The sequence below is a fragment of the Eschrichtius robustus genome, chromosome 4, assembly GCF_028021215.1.
Source record: "Eschrichtius robustus isolate mEscRob2 chromosome 4, mEscRob2.pri, whole genome shotgun sequence".
Classification (NCBI taxonomy): domain Eukaryota; kingdom Metazoa; phylum Chordata; class Mammalia; order Artiodactyla; family Eschrichtiidae; genus Eschrichtius; species Eschrichtius robustus.
The window spans coordinates 60,466,883-60,483,105 of NC_090827.1; the positions used below are offsets into that span (position 1 = coordinate 60,466,883).

General features: G+C 36.7%; 1 protein-coding gene across 1 annotated transcript in view; it reads left to right on the plus strand.

The window, feature by feature from the left end:
- The window catches only part of CDKL2 (cyclin dependent kinase like 2), a 39,927-nt gene extending 24,701 nt beyond the window's left edge, over positions 1-15,226 (plus strand). The window contains exons 9-14 of the mRNA XM_068542150.1: positions 1,388-1,686; positions 2,287-2,380; positions 6,183-6,306; positions 6,534-6,640; positions 12,050-12,136; positions 13,137-15,226. Of these exons, the coding sequence (XP_068398251.1) occupies positions 1,388-1,686; positions 2,287-2,380; positions 6,183-6,306; positions 6,534-6,640; positions 12,050-12,115 (690 nt within the window). The 3' untranslated portion in view covers positions 12,116-12,136; positions 13,137-15,226. The remainder of the gene's footprint in view (positions 1-1,387; positions 1,687-2,286; positions 2,381-6,182; positions 6,307-6,533; positions 6,641-12,049; positions 12,137-13,136) is intronic.
- Positions 15,227-16,223: the final 997 nt, after the last annotated feature.

Sequence of the window (16,223 nt, forward strand, 5' to 3'; positions counted from 1 at the left end):
CCTCCCTCTGCAATATTTTGGAAGAGTTTGAGAAGGATAGGTGTTAGCTCTTCTCTAAATGTTTGATAGAATTCACCTGTGAAGCCATCTGGTCCTGGGCTTTTGTTTGTTGGAAGGTTTTTAATCACAGTTTCAATTTCAGTGCTTGTGATTGGTCTGTTCATATTTTCTATTTCTTCCTGGTTCAGTCTCGGCAGTTTGTGCATTTCTAAGAATCTGTCCATTTCTTCCAGGTTGTCCATTTTATTGGCATAGAGTTGCTTGTAATAATCTCTCATGATCTTTTGTATTTCTGCAGTGTCAGTGGTTACTTCTCCTTTTTCATTTCTAATTCTATTGATTTGAGTCTTCTCCCTTTTTCTCTTGATGAGTCTGGCTAATGGTTTATCAATTTTGTTTATCTTCTCAAAGAACCAGCTTTTAGTTTCATTGATTTTTGCTATTGTTTCCTTCATTTCTTTTTCATTTATTTCTGACCTGATCTTTATAATTTCTTTCCTTCTGCTGGCTTTGGGGTTTTTTTGTTCTTCTTTCTCTAACTGCTTTAGGTGCAAGGTCAGGTTGTTTATTCGAGATGTTTCCTGTTTCTTGAGGTAGGCTTGTATTGCTATAAACTTCCCTCTTAGCACTGCTTTTGCTGCGTCCCATAGGTTTTGGGTCGTCGTATCTCCATTGTCATTTGTTTCTAGGTATTTTTTAATTTCCCCTTTGATTTCTTCAGTGATCACTTTGTTATTAAGTAGTGTATTGTGTAGCCTCCATGTGTTTGTATTTTTTACAGATTTTTTCCTGTAATTGATATGTAGTCTCATAGCGTTGTGGTCGGAACAGAATCTATTCTTGGTAAGATAATTCAAATCTACCACCAACCCACTCCTATTTTCTCAAGTGAACCCAAAGAAGAAAGAGTCCTCAATTCTGTGTTCCCTGACTCTAAATATATGAGAACAAAAGCGAGCACGCTTGAGTCCTCTTCCATTGTTTTCCACTGAAATATAAATGTGATATGTGTGTATATCATTAAATCTGATATATATATATATATCTCAGAGCTAGTGTGAGTCTCATTTTCATTTGAAATAGATGTCTGACTGAGAATCCCGGGTTTAATTATAATTCCACAGGTAGAATAAGAAAAACTAGAGCACAAGAAGGTGATATCTCGGACTTCCCTGGCAGTCCAGTGGTTAAGACTTCCAATGCAGGGGGCCCTGGTTTGATCTCTGGTCAGGGAACTAAGATCCCACATGCTGCACGGCGCAGCCAAAGAATTTTTTTAAAAAAGTTGATATCTCTGGAATTCTGCTTTCATTGATAAGTACTTTATAGGAAAAGGTGATTTTTCATTCTCCTCAGATCATTAATGTTATTAACATTTTTGTAACAGGATACAAATGCTGATCCCAAAATTAAGGATTCTAAAGCATTTAAAATAAAAGGATCAAAAATGGATGGAGAAAAAGTTGAAAAAATCAGTCGAGCTTCAAATGCCAGCTGTCTCAATGACAATGGGATGAGCCACATCAAAACAGTGCCTTCAACAAGCCTCCGAGATTGCAGCAATGGCAGCATGGGCCACACAAGAAATCCAGGCATGGCAATTCCTCCACTTACATACAACCTTTCTGCAGTGGCTCCCACCATTAATTCTGGAATGGGAACTATCTCCAGAGTTCAGAGTTACAGGTATGAATTAGGAAAATAAGAACAAAATGTTGTTTAGGGAAAGGACATCTTTACAAATTGCAAATATTTATCAACTCAGCCACATGTATTATTACTCTCAGGTTTCTGAATCCTTTTAATTCTTGTCAGGTTACTGTTTCAAAAGACTTCTTGGCCAATGTGATAAAAATTATTAGCATTTGATCAAAAAATTTACCTGAGTCCTAAGAAAATAGGGGTGTATTGTTTAAGGTGAAGAGAATCTATAGCTATTTAGTCTAATAACACAAAAGGGGTTTGTCATTATAATAGAGATAATTGGTTTTGAGCATCTGCTGCCACATGGCATGGCTGTGGGCATTTAATTGTACGAAGAAGCTCCTGTTGGGAATTTCATGGAAAGGAAGGTAATTTATTGGCATTGAAGGCTGGGTGGGAGGCATGAGGGTAGTGGTAAAGGACAGAATGTTTCACCAGATCTATGAGCATCGTATATTTAAGAATAGGCATTAAATTCTGATTAAACTGCATGTCACTTGGTATTGGGTCTTTTGATTTTGTGCTTGAAAAAAATAATTACTGCTGGGTCTAACGCAAATTTTTTTGTTGCTTTTGTTACAGAGTGGATGAGAAAACCAAGAAGTATTGTATTCCATTTGTTAAACCAAATAAACATTCTCCATCAGGAGTTTATAATATTAATGTGACCACATCGGTAAGTGAACTATTTCAGAGGCAGAAGAGCAAACATTAGTCATTTCTAGACTTTCATTAGTAGTGAATATAATAGTGAAGAACTGAGAGTTTTATTGGGAGACGTATCATAAAGTGGAAACTTAATTATGGATATATCATCCCAGCGTGTCAAAATCATAAATGTGAAAGACAAGTTTAAGTTTCAGAAGTCTGAAAATTTAAATATAAGATGTTATTATTATATAGAATGGATAAACAACAAGATCCTACTGTGTAGCACAGGGAACTATATTCAATATCCTGAGATAATGGAAAAGAATATAAAAAAGATACATATATATGTATAACTGAATCACTTTGCTGTACAGCAGAAATTAACCCAACATTGTAAATCAACTATACTTCAATAAAAAAAAGATGTTATTATTAAAATGACATCTGTTTTAATTTTTTCAGTAATGGTAAAGTTTCTTAACCTGATGCTTGGTGATCAGTTCTTTTTTAGAGTAGATGAGAAGATAAGTTGTCTTGTCTCACCCACACCAGGTTTCTGGTGGAAATATTCTATTTATTCATTTAATAAATATTGATTATCTATTATGTTTAAGTCACTGAAGAAGAATAAGTCAGTCTTTCTCTTCAGGAATCTCGTGGTTTAGTAGAGAATCAACAAATTAAAACAGTGTCAGATTGCAGTAGTAGAAGCATGTCAAGATTCAGAGGTCTTCTGAAGGTTCAGAGGAGCATTATTATGCTGAACACAGCTGCCAGAATGCTTCTTTTTAAAGTTAAGTTGAATCTTCGTCGTTCTTCCACTCAAAACCCTCCATTGGCTTCTCATCTCTGAGTAAAGACCAAAGTGCTTTTAGGGCGTATTAGTCCCTGAGTGACTCACTCCCTCATCCCTCTATCCCACCCCTGGCTACTCTGTTTTGATCACTCCATTCCAACCACATTGATTTCCTTGTTCTTCCTGGAACATGGCAAGACATGCTCCCACATACGGGTTTTTGTACTTGCTATTTCCTCTGTTATAGAACATTCTTTTCCCAGATAATCCAAAGAATTTGCTTTTTCTCCTCCTTGGCTTACATGAAACCTTATTGTGAGGTCTTCCCAAATATTTTAACTCATTTTGTCTCCTATTATTCTCTCCCCTCCCCTTGCTTAATTTTTTTTTTCCGTTGCCTTACCCGGCATCCTCTATTCTCTTATTTATATACTGTCTGTCTCTCCCTCCCCCTGCCCACCACCCCGAATGTAAACTTCCAAGGAAGGATTTGTGCTTGGTTTGTTTTCCTCACTGCTCTGCCCCACACCTAGAACAGTGTCTAACGCATTGAAGCTGCTTAAGAAATGTGGTGAATAGATTTTTCTGCCAGGGAAGGGGAGGTATGGATGTATTCCCAAAAGAGTATTTTTCTCACAAGTTTCCCTTCTCTACCTCTCCCATTATCCTCAGAGCTGAAAAATATAGCCTTCTTTTCATATCTCTCATGATTGCAATTGTTTTTCTTTTAACTATTCTTAGCCTATAATTTCTGTACCCATAATACTTTCCTTTTTGATATACCCTACTCATTTATTTGTGGATATTTTTGTGTTTTACATTCCTGGTCTGCTTTGGAAGATTATTTTGATCGGCAAGGCTTTTTAAAGTAGCTGGCTCAATACCATTTTGCTGGAGTTGATATTAGCCTTCTTTCAGGCATTGCATAATCAATGCTGGCTGATCATTTTAGATCTCATTTCTGTTTATCCTTCTTTGGAATAGGCAATCAAGAAAGGAGGTAAAGATTAGTGGGGAGAAGACCCACTGGAGTCTTTTCTTAATGAAAATTAACAGAGGAAGAACTAAGGCTAAACGTTCTTCAACTTCTAGGTTGAACATCAATAGCCTTCTCCCATGCTTTATGCCCTGATTCTGAGATGTGAATACATGTATTATTATAATCATCTCTTATGTATTTTATGTGTCACTTTTTTTTTTCATTTTGGTAAATTTATTTATTTATTTTTTTTAGCCTCGTTGGGTCTTCATTGCTGTGCGTGGGCTTCTCATCGCGGTGGCTTCTCTTGTTGCAGAGCACGGGCTCTAGGCACGCGGGCTTCAGTAGTTGTGGAGCACGGACTCAGTAGTTGTGGCTTGCGGGCTCTAGAGCGCAGGATCAGTAGCTGTGGCGCACAGGCTTTGTTGCTCTGCAGCATGTGGGATCTTCCCGGACCAGGGCTCGAACCCGTGTCCCCTGCATTGGCAGCCAGATTCTTAACAACTGCACCACCAGGGAAGTCCATGTGTTACTTTTTGAGTATATAAATCTAGTAGTTTGGACTCATTATTTTATTTTATTGTTTTATACTTACAGATAGTTTTTTAAAACTAATTATCTTATTTTACAGCTGATTTGAACCTTGAACCTTAGCACTCATTCTATTAAAAGAGCAAATAGGGGGCTTCCCTGGTGGCACAGTGGTTGAGAATCTGCCTGCCAACGCAGGGGACACGGGTTCGAACCCTGGTCCGGGAAGATCCCACATGCCGCAGAGTAACTAAGCCCGTGTGCCACACTACTGAGCCTGTGCTCTACAGCCCGTGAGCCACAACTACTGAGCCCATGTGCCACAACTGCTGAAGCCCACGTGCCTAGAGCCCGTGCTCCGCAACAAGAGAAGCCACCGCAATGGGAAGCCCACGCACTGCAATGAAGAGTAGCCCCCGCTCTCTGCAACTAAAGAAAGCCCGTGTGCAGCAACGAAGACCCAACGCAGCCAAAAATAAATAAATAAATAAATTTATTAAAAAAAAAAAAAAAAAAGGAGCAAATAGAAACAGCCAAAAGAAAGACACTCAAAAGCTCACTACAGGACTTTTGAAGACTTTCTGGGAGGCAGAGTAGTATAATTCACAGAATATTAAACTCGAGGTATCTGGAATCTCAGTGGCTTAACACTGTCATTATACTCTTTGTGTGTATATTTCAGTATACATACATATATGTGGATATACATGGACATACATAGGATTTCATTATCTATATGTGGTTTCTTTCCTTTTAGTAAATCATATAATCTCTCTGTGTATCATCTGTTTTGAAAATGTGGAAAAGAATGTAGAGTTTCTGTGATTCTCAAATGAAACAGATTGGGAAAATGTCAAATTCATAAAGGTGCAGAGTTGCAGTGCTACTGTGCTGTTCTTCTCTTTATTATTTTTCCAGACTTTATCAAATATGAAGTAATAGTGCTTAGAAAGATTAGGAATATAATTGAAGTTATAATTTTATACTTAATAAACTGTATTTCTAGGAAAATAATATTTGCTGACAGTAAGGAGCAAGACAAGGACAGATGTAAAAAAATGAGTAACAGGACTATTATTGGGAAAGCGAAAAATGTGCTAGGAGATGTGATATACATGACAAGATGAACTATTCAAAATTCACGTGGCAACAGCAACTATGCTGAAGGGCCCAGCAAGTGTCATAAGACCTGACCTTGCTGGCCTGAAAGACCGGGACACTGATGCCCATCTTTTAACCTTGTACTGCTTGCCAGGACTTACACTGAAGGTTGGTGGAGGGAGTAGGAGAAACTCAGAGCAACCAACCAATCTGCTTGTTAGCAATTTTAATAGATTTAAAGAGGAAGAGGTTTGAAATAACTGGATGAAATTGTTTTGTATGTTATTAGTGTTCTTCAAATTTTGTATTATTCTAGCTTTTCAATTCTATAGATTTTAGGATATGAACATAGTAGTTATGAAAGGGGGCAAGCTTACCTGGAAGCTAATTCATTTGTGTTAACCGTTCTGATGATATTAGGTTGCTAGTGAAAAGAGTCTACTTCAGGCAAATAAGAAAAGGAGGGAATACTCAAAGAGAGATGTCCATTTGCCTGAACTAAACTATAATCATCTGCCTGAACTAAAAGCCTTGGAAGGCATCGGTATGTTTGTAACGCTTTTACTTTTTCAGCCCTTTGTTTACATTATTTAAAATGTATATTAAATAAACTAATAGAATATTAAAAATGTATAGTAACTTTACATATTTAAGTATGTGAAAATGTACAGACTTATGTACAATAAGTACATACCAAGGGACAGATACTGAATGTGAAGAACTAACAAAATATCTGATTTTCTCACTGTGTTTATGGTTATTTTTATCTAGCTCGAAATTCCAGGCTAATAAAGAAGGAGAACAAAAATCTTTCAGAATCTCGAATTCCTTCTCTGGTCGCTATTGACTTGCACACCTTCAATACTGCATTACATCAGGTATAGAAATACTCTCTGTAGGACGCATGGAACTTGGGTCTCTCTCATATTTCCTTTTAAAGTGTCCTATGGAGAGTTTGCTCTTAAGAATTGGGCAGGTTTATTAGTGGGATCTATAAAATTTTGCTTGTTAAATTTTGTTTTATGGTTCATTGCATTAAGTACCCTTATTACATATATGTTTACATAAACATTTCCCAGCTTACAGTGATCAATTTTTTATAGATTAAAAAATTGTGTGTGTGTGTGTGTGTGTGTGTGTGTGTGTGTGTGTGTGTAGCCCAGCTATCGCTTTAATATAACTATAGGCTTTATGGTAGTTTATGATATTTCACTGCATTAATACCAAAGTTATTACCTTTCAAAGAGTGAAACTCTGGAATAGTTTTTATTCTCTTAAAATGTATTCTCCATTTGACACTTTTCCCCGGGGGCAATCCATTCCATCCATGCTAAAGATTTTCTATTCCATATAGTCTTTTGCTATAATTCCTCTTATCTCTTCAGAATATTTATGTTTCTGCTACTTTTATGTCAACAACAGTCATATCACTAAGAAAACTGGCAAACTTTTTAATCTCCTGAGCCATCCATAACTAACTACAAACTTGGGATATGAATCATTGAACTTTCCCTTTCCTTCTTCAAACAGATTTTCACCTTTGCTTGATGCTAGGCAACTTTTGTTTTGGAATTCTCCATCCTCATGGTTTAAGTATTTCCATTTCATAGACAGCCCCTGTATGTAGCCTCCTTCTCTATGCCGATGCTTTTTCCTACTGTTACTCTTTAAATTATTTTGTAGAGCTCTGCAAACAAGGGGAATGATATTGTTGAGGATAACAAATGGCAGAGGCAGTTACCCAGTGATTCTGAAAACAACATTTACAGACTGCTGCTGCTTTTGCCTTATCTCTTGCCAGCAATTTCGGGGACAACATCATCAAAGCTAAACAAATTCCTGTTGTGTGAAGATGAATCACTGCCACGGATTTTACATTTAGGGACTACAGAGTCTCAAGAAATTCCTGTATACTTCTCAACTTAAATATGGATTTTAAAGCTGCAGAATTTTCCACTTGCTCTCTGTGAGCACACTATTATTCAAATCGCTTTCCAGGGTTGACATAGCTCAATCTAGTTTCATGCAATGGAAGAAAGGCTTTGGCCGCTTTCCCACTTCTTCAATATTTTTATTTCTTGTTCGGAACTAATCCTTTTATATTTATAAACTGGTTCTGCGCTTTTACTCTCAGTTTATTTGTTAAATTTCCGTTTGCATTTAAAATGAAGAAAGTAGGTGTAGTGAAAAACACAAATTAACACCAACGTAACACGAGCTTATGTGTGGAAAATCTGAGTGGAAAGAGAACAGGAGACTGAAAGCAAAAGGCCCGCTGGCAGAGGCCGTGACCTGCCTTGCAGTCTTACTTTATGGTATTCATCTATGCACTGAACTACATTTTGTTTCTGTACCTAACACAAACATTTTCACATTTATAAAACTCTATTATGTACCTCTGGAACAATCTGTAAGATAGATTTTGTAAGTAAAATATTACTTAATCCATGGAATCTGTCTCCACTCCCTCACCCCCTACATGCTTACACGTCTTATGTACTTACAGACATAGCTTCAGATTTTTTCCTCTAAGCACTGTTTTCTTCATCCCACAAATTTCGATATGTTGTATTTTCATTATCATTCCATTCAAACATTAAAACATTTTTCGTTGTAATTTCTTCTTTAACCCAGTAATTATTTAGAAATGCGTTGTTTAATAGTTAGATATTTGGGCGTTCCTTAGATATTTTATTATTAATTTGTAATTTAGTTCCATATGGTCAGAGAATATACTCTGTATGATTTTGATTTTTTTAGATTCACTGAGATGTGTTTTATGGCCCAGCACGTGGTCTGTCTTGGTGAATGAACCTTGTTCTCTTGAAAATAATGTATATTCTTTACTTGTTGGATATAGTATTCTATAAATGTGAAATCCAATTAAGGTTGATAGTGTTGTTTAGACATTCTATATCCTTGATGATTTTTTTGTTTAGTTCCATCAGTTCCTGAAAGAGTGCCGTCAAAATCTTTTACTATGATTGTGGAATTGTCTATTTTTCTCTTACATCTGTCTATTTTTGCTTCATGTAGTTTAAATCTGTCTTATTAGATACATACACATTTATACTTGCTTTGTCTTCCTGATACATTGTCCCTTTTATCATTATGAAATGTCTCTTTCTCTCATGGTGCTCTGTGCCTTGAAGTCTATTTTCTCTGAGATTAAAGTAGTCACTCCAGCCTACTTCCACTTATTTGTTTCCATAGTATATCTTTCTACTTTCATTTACTTTCAACCTATCTGGGTTTATATTTAAAGTGTTTTCTTTTGCCAACAGCATATAAATTAGGGTCTTCCCTTGGTAGCTATTCTCTCAATTCTGATTCTTTTAATTGGAATGTCTGTTTGTTTTCTATTTCTGCTAACAAATTACTACCAATTTAAAACAATCTCCATTTATTATAGCTTCCATAGGTCAGAAGTCCAGGCACAGCTGCTGCTCTCCTTAAGAGCCTCGTGGGCTGAAACCAAGATGTCAGCAGGGCTGCATTTCCTTCATGGAGGCTCGGGGGTGGGGTGGGGGTGGGTATCCGTTTCCAGGCTCATTCAAGTTGTTGTCAGCATCTAGTTCCATGTGGTTGTGGGACTGAGGTCCCTCTTTCCCTGCTGGCTGGCGCCTGGGAGTTGTTCTCATTCTCAGCTTCTTGAGGCCACTCACATTCCTTGGCTCCTGGCCTAATTCCATGATCCTCAAAGCCAGCAACAGTGGTTGAACCTTTCTTACTCCTTGACTCTTACGTCCCCTTCTGCCTCATCTTTCTGACATTCTTCCCATTTTAAGGGCACATGTGATTTCTTGGGCCCACCAGGATAATCTCCGTATCTTAGGGTCAGCTGATTAGTAGCATTAATTGTGTGTGCAAAGTCCCTTCACAGCAACAGCTAAATTAGTTTGATTGACTAGCCAGGGACAGGAATCTTAGTGGAATATCTTTAGAATCCTGCTTATCGCTAAATATTTAGGCCATTAACATTAATGTGATTATTGATATGTTTGGATCTAGCTCTATCCTTTTATTAGTTGTTTTTTGTTCCTCTGTTTTCCCTTTCCAGGCTTCTTTTGTATTTGAATATTTTTAGTATTGGCTTTTTGGAGATACCTCTTTGCATTATGTTTTAGTGACTTCTCTAGGGATTACAGTATACATAACTAATCTTTCATCGTCTACTTAGAGTAAATATTGTACCACTTATAAAATGTAGAAACCTTGCAAATGTATTTCCGTTCCTCCCACCTGAACTTTATGTTACAGTTTGCATTTGTATTTTGTTCACATACATTGAAAACCTCACTATACTATGTTATACTTTTTGCTTTCAATAGTCATAAGTATTTTATGAGAAGAAAGTAGTTTTCTATGTTTACCTAGCTACTTACTGTTTCTGTTGTTCTTCGTTCTTAAAGATTACAGCTTTATTTTCTGGTATTATTTTCCTTCAATCTGAAGGACCTCCTTTAGTGTTTCTTGCAGAGCAGGTCTGATGGTGACAAACTCTTTTAACTTTCTTTCATTTGGGAATGACATTATTTTCCCTTCTTTCCTGAAATATATTTTCACTGGATATAGAATTTGAGTTGGTAGGTTTAAAAAATTTCTTTTTCTCTCAGGACTATAAAGGTATTATTTCTCTGTCTTCTGATCTCTACAGTTCCTGGTGGGAAATTCTCAGCTATTTGAATTTTTACCCTGTAAGTAATGTTTCATTTTTCTCTAGCTGCTTTCAAGATCTAATCTTTACCTTTTGTGTTCATTAGTTTGAATATGATATGTCTAGGCATAGTTTTCTCTGAGTGGATCCTTTTGGAGTTTGCTAAGCTTCTTGAATCTGTAAATTTATCTCTATTACCAAATTTGGGAAGTTTTTGATCACTATTTCTTCAAACATTTTTTTCCTGCCTAATTTCTTTCTCTTCTAACTTCTGAAGTTCTAATGAATGACATATATGTTAGACCTTTTGGTAGGTATTTTCTCACAGGTTCCTGAGACTTTTCACTTTCTTCAATCTTTTTTCTCTCTATTTATCAGATTGAGTAATTTCTATTGATCTGTCCTCAAGTTCTTTGACTACTTTGTCATCTCCATTCTGCTATTAATTTTAAAATTTCAGGTAATGTATTTTTTTTTTTTTTGTATTTGTTCTAAAATATCCACTTAGTTCTTTTTTAGAAATTCTATTTCTCTACTAAGAATTCCTGTCCCTTCATTCATTTCAAGTATGTATAAATTTCCAGCATCTGGGCCACCTCAGGATTGCCTTTATTATTATTGCCTTTTGACTGCCTTTTCCCTTGAGAATGAATCACACTTTCCAGGATCTTTTTATGTCCCGTAATTTTGAATTACATCTCGGATATTGTAAACGTTGTATTGTATAGTCTCTGGGTCTTGTTATAATCTTCAGGAGAATGTTGAAATTTTTATTTAAGTAAGCAGTCACCCAAGTTTTGTTTACACTGTAAGTTCTGCCTTACCTTCTGTGAGAGGTGGTTTAAATCTCAGTTCTCTAAGTCTTTGTCATCCTAGTTTGCATCTGTCCTACACTTGTGTAGTTCAGGGCTTAGTTGGAGGCTTGTACAAGTGATTCAAATCTCATTCACTTCTCTAAATTGAATTTAGAGAATTGCTATGCTGTTTGGAGCTATCCCATGCATGCATACCTCAGGAACTGGACTGAGACTTCTGTGGGTTTATATGTAGAATTAGAGGGTCCCCTTCTCTAGTTCTCTTCCCTCCGGAGTCCCCCCCCTCAATACTTTTTGCCCTGCAGGGACCCCTTTTTCTGGTTTCTCTGACTATAAAGATGGGGTTCCTTTCAGACTTTTAGCTTCTTGCACTTCTTTACGACTCTGAGACTAGAGCTTGCCCTTTGGGCAAAGTCACAGAAGTGAAAAACAAACAAAATTGGAAACCTACCCCCTTGTGAAGGGATACATCTCCAAGTTTTGACTCTTGTCCTTAATCCTCAGTTGTTTTTCTATTTTTTCTAAAGGGTTTTGTTTTGTTTTGTTTATTCATTTATTTTGGTGATAGGTAGACATGGGTTATAGTGGGTTTACATTGCCCTGGCACATCAGAAGTATCTTTTAACATATGTATCAACAAAGAGGTCAAAGAATAAGATGAAGCCCTTACTTCATCTTCTTCTGTGTAAGCAACTTGAGCTATGAATAGTTCTCAAGTTCTAATCCATCTGGTATTTGAACAAGAATTGCGATTTTGAGGAAGTAGGACTTTTACTATTACTGAGACTCTATAATGCTCAATTATTAACTTGTAGGTATCAGGATCTCCCCTGTCAGATGATTCAGAGGCCAATTTGCCTCGAGTGGAACACCAACACTGACTCATTTTGGTTCTGAGCTGGGTAGGTCTGATTTCTCACCCTTGAAGCTGTGTGACCTTTCATGGGAAATATTTTGTAGCTTGCTGAAGCAACAAATTCTACAGCTGAAACATTCTCCAATGATTGACTCTATGAGAACTCTTGATAGACAAAGAGTTGTACTACTTAAAAAAACAGGAGTAGCTTTTGTCTCTGGGATGAAATCCCTTTTCATAGTGCTTGCATCTCTTGCTTTTAAACTAATCTCCTGTATTTTATTGGATACAGTAATGTGAACTTAGGGTGACAAGTGCTCCAGAAGGATATATACTTATCTCCCGTATCAGTCATTTGCCCTTTGGGTTTGTAAAGCAAGAAAGAGTAAATGATTGCTTGGTAATCTTTTTCCTAATAAAGAGGGATCAGCACCATACCAAGTGATTGCCTTCCTTTTAAGTATAACTTTTTAGTACTAAAAAACTAAAACCAAAAAAAAAAAAAGAAAAAAATCAGACCTTTTGGGGTGATAATTTGCTATGTGAGTTCACACAAGTCATTCAAAAATAAAATCCTGCATTCTTATAACTGTGTTGCTGGAATTAACCTGTTAACCTCCACAAAGCATTTTGAATGTCTGTGACATCAAATGTGAATTTACTGTGATGTGCACAAATCTTAAGTTTTAGTTTCTCATTTTTACAGGCCCCTTCCAAGGGCCTAGTAGAAGTCATTGCAATGTATTTGCTATACGTACTGTATAAACTGCAAGCTCTATAAAACTTGTATCTATTTTGTCAAAATTAGTCATTATTTACACAAAAGGAGATGTTGTGCTACACGTGATAGTTTTGGTGGATAATTATCCTGAAGACTGTCTTTAAAATCTTGTTTTTGATACATATGATCTAAGGTTTTCTTAGACCATGTAATACCTACCAATACTGTCAATATATACAATATGAGAAAGCAAGTGAGGTAGAAATCAATTTCTAGAAAGAATATATGAAACTATTTGGTGGCATATATCCCCCTTTGCTTTTAGATGCTGCCCTGGCACTTGAGATGACATCCTTGTGCAACAAAAGTGCTGATATCCTAGAAGCAGAGATTTGTGGTTTTGAGCCTTGACTTCTGAACTGCCTACATTTTCTGAGAAAGGCCTTGCAGCAGAAGAAAAGACAAAGACATCCATGTGTTTCAAAGGAAGATTGAACAACTGTCCCTTCCCAACTGTTATCCCATCACTTTTCAAGTCCACTGATGCTATTTCAAGATGTATCCAATGAAAGAATAGTGATAGGGTTCTTGTTACATGAATGTGTATTTAACATTAGTAGATCGTGTATTTAAAGTGAGTGAAAAAAAAAGGGAGAAAGAGAGAAGCATTTAAAAGGTCATGTTATTTATGCATTGAATCTTGTGTGTTATTTGTATAAATGTGTACATTTATTTGGGAGTGGGTTTGGTGGTGGTAGGTGATAAAAACTAGGATCAGTTGAAGAAAATGAAAAAAAACCTAGGATCAGTAGGAGAAAATGTTTCCTTTACCCTAACTTAACTATAAAACACATTTAAAAATCTTGCTTGTTTCTAGTCTTTAAGGAGAAATGTAACTGCTCTCTATGGATAGATGTATATCTTTGGTTTCTGTGATTATTATTGATGTTTGATCAGTGTTATTGTGGGAATCTGGCCTCTCTGCTGATCTTCTAAGAACCACACTAAAGCAAATGTTGCAAAGAAACCTTTTATTTCTAATGACCTAGTATGACTCTGGCATTGGATAGTCCTCTGTTTTATAAGATTCTGGTGCTAATGTTCTTGTGTGTAGGAATGTGATTGGAACAAGAGTGGTGAAGGAGAATTTTGTACGTTTACCTTGGAGCTGCGTACTGTGCTTCTCATTACAAAAAAAGAGGTAGACATACAAAATTTGGGGATGGAAGCTGGGTTACCAATTGACTAGGGCTGATTACTCTTTTCTGGGCCAGTTGCTATGGAACTCCCCAGCTGGAGAAGTTTTGGGGAGGGAATATCCACTGTTAGGACTTCACTCTTGTCCCACTGATAGTTTGAAGGTGATATCAGACAGAGCCTAGAGACGTTCCTGTCTCCTTGGGTCCTCCAAGGCCTTCCCCAAAGCTTTTCACAAGGTGCAAAATCATTTACCTACAGCCCACGCATCTTTTCTAATGCACTGGTCCACAACTTTTAGGTGGGAGAATGAAACCAACTGGACTGCAGGTTTTGGTTTCTGGGTTGTAAGTCATGCTCTGCATTCATTATCTTAGAGGATGGTTGTTAAGGGGACCAGAACTTGTGTGGACTTTTTTTTTTTTTGCCTTAACCAATGAGCAATATGTGTTTCTAAAAGGCATTGGCTAGAACTTAGCCCAAACATTTAACTAGCACTTTTCTCTATTACTCTAAGGAGCTTAATATTGAAATTCTGACCTTAGACACTTGGGCTTTCAAAAGAGTAGGACATTCCAGAGGAGGCAAAATAAGGGGCTCCAATGTAGAGTCTATAGGTGGTTCAACTGAAATTTGGTCTTAGTTTTGAAGCTCTATCTTTACACTCTGACCAGATGTTTGACTAGATTGGTGTGGCTAACATGCTGAACGAAACTAGTGTATAAGTATTTGTAGGCTTCACATTAAAGTATTGTTATTTTGTTTTTACTCTGAAAAATATTGTCAACAGACTCTAGCATGGAAAGCAGATAATACTTAAAAGCCAAGTGTTTCTCTAGCTTATTTCAATGTTATTTTTATTTAAAGATCAGTGTGAAAATATCACCCCAGTGTCTGAGGGTCCAACATCAATTACCTTCTCATTTGCTTTTGGTATTTTTTTGTTTATTAAAACATTTCGTGAACTTTAGAATTAAAGAACTAAAAGTTATTCACTATAAGTCCAACCTGAGACTTGAGGATCATATCTGGTTAGAACCTTGGCAGAGCTTGAAAAAGAAGATTTTGCAAATTGGGGCCATAGACACTGAACCAAAATAATCCCTTTTTTCAGTTTAAGATTACTTTACTTTGTCTCACCTACAAGGATATGATTAAGCCACTTACTAATAGAAAATATGTGTATGTACTGGTGGGGGGAAGTGGGCTTGCTGTGTGTATGTATGTTTTAAAATTAATAAATATCATATCTTACTGAGCTCCATACATGGTTTTTACTTGAATTTATTTAAGAGACCATGAATAATGTATACAACACTGTACAGTTTTAACAAATAAGTTTGAAATAATCTGTTAATTCTCTTTTTGAAATTTTGTGTATAGGGGTGGCAAGTTAATTTTCTTGTACAGCCAGTGATACAAGCAACCTGGTCCTAAAGTAGCATGTCTTGTAAAGATGACCTGGTAAAAGTTGTGACAGACTTACGCTTAGAACCTGGTTCTCCTGATTGAGAATCCTTGCTTGTTTATAATAGCTGACTTCCTATAGAAATGGGGACACAGAAGATGTGTTTTCTTATGTGACTCTCTCATTATTGGTTCCTTTATTTTAGTTGTGCTACAATATAAGGCTGGATCTGTACTAAATTATGAGTCAGACTAGACGGAAAAATGTGCTTCACTTGTTTTCTAAATGCTCCTCTATATAACCGAACCACTGGCAGGAATTAGAAACACCAGCATCACTGCTTGTAAGGTTTTAAGGCTAGTCCTAGAGAATTGGACTAAATGGATTTTTCTCTATTGTTTTGTGTTGTGTTTTAGAATTAGAAATGGGTCCTTAACACTCCTCTATGTGAATGAAAAATTATGTTCTCACATTGCTTTTTTAAAAATTTTATTTATTTATTTATTTGTTTATTTATTTATTTATTTATTTATTTATTTATTTATTTATGGCTGTGTTGGGTCTTCGTTTCTGTGCGAGGGCTTTCTCTAGTTGCGGCAAGCAGGGCCCACTCTTCATCGCGGTGTGCGGGCCTCTCACTAACACGGCCTCTCTTGTTGCGGAGCACAGGCTCCAGACGCGCAGGCTCAGTAGTTGTGGCTCACGGGCCCAGCTGCTCCTCGGCATGTGGGATCTTCCCAGACCAGGGCTTGAACCCGTGTCCCCTGCATTAGCAGGCGGATTCTCAACCACTGCGCCACCAGGGAA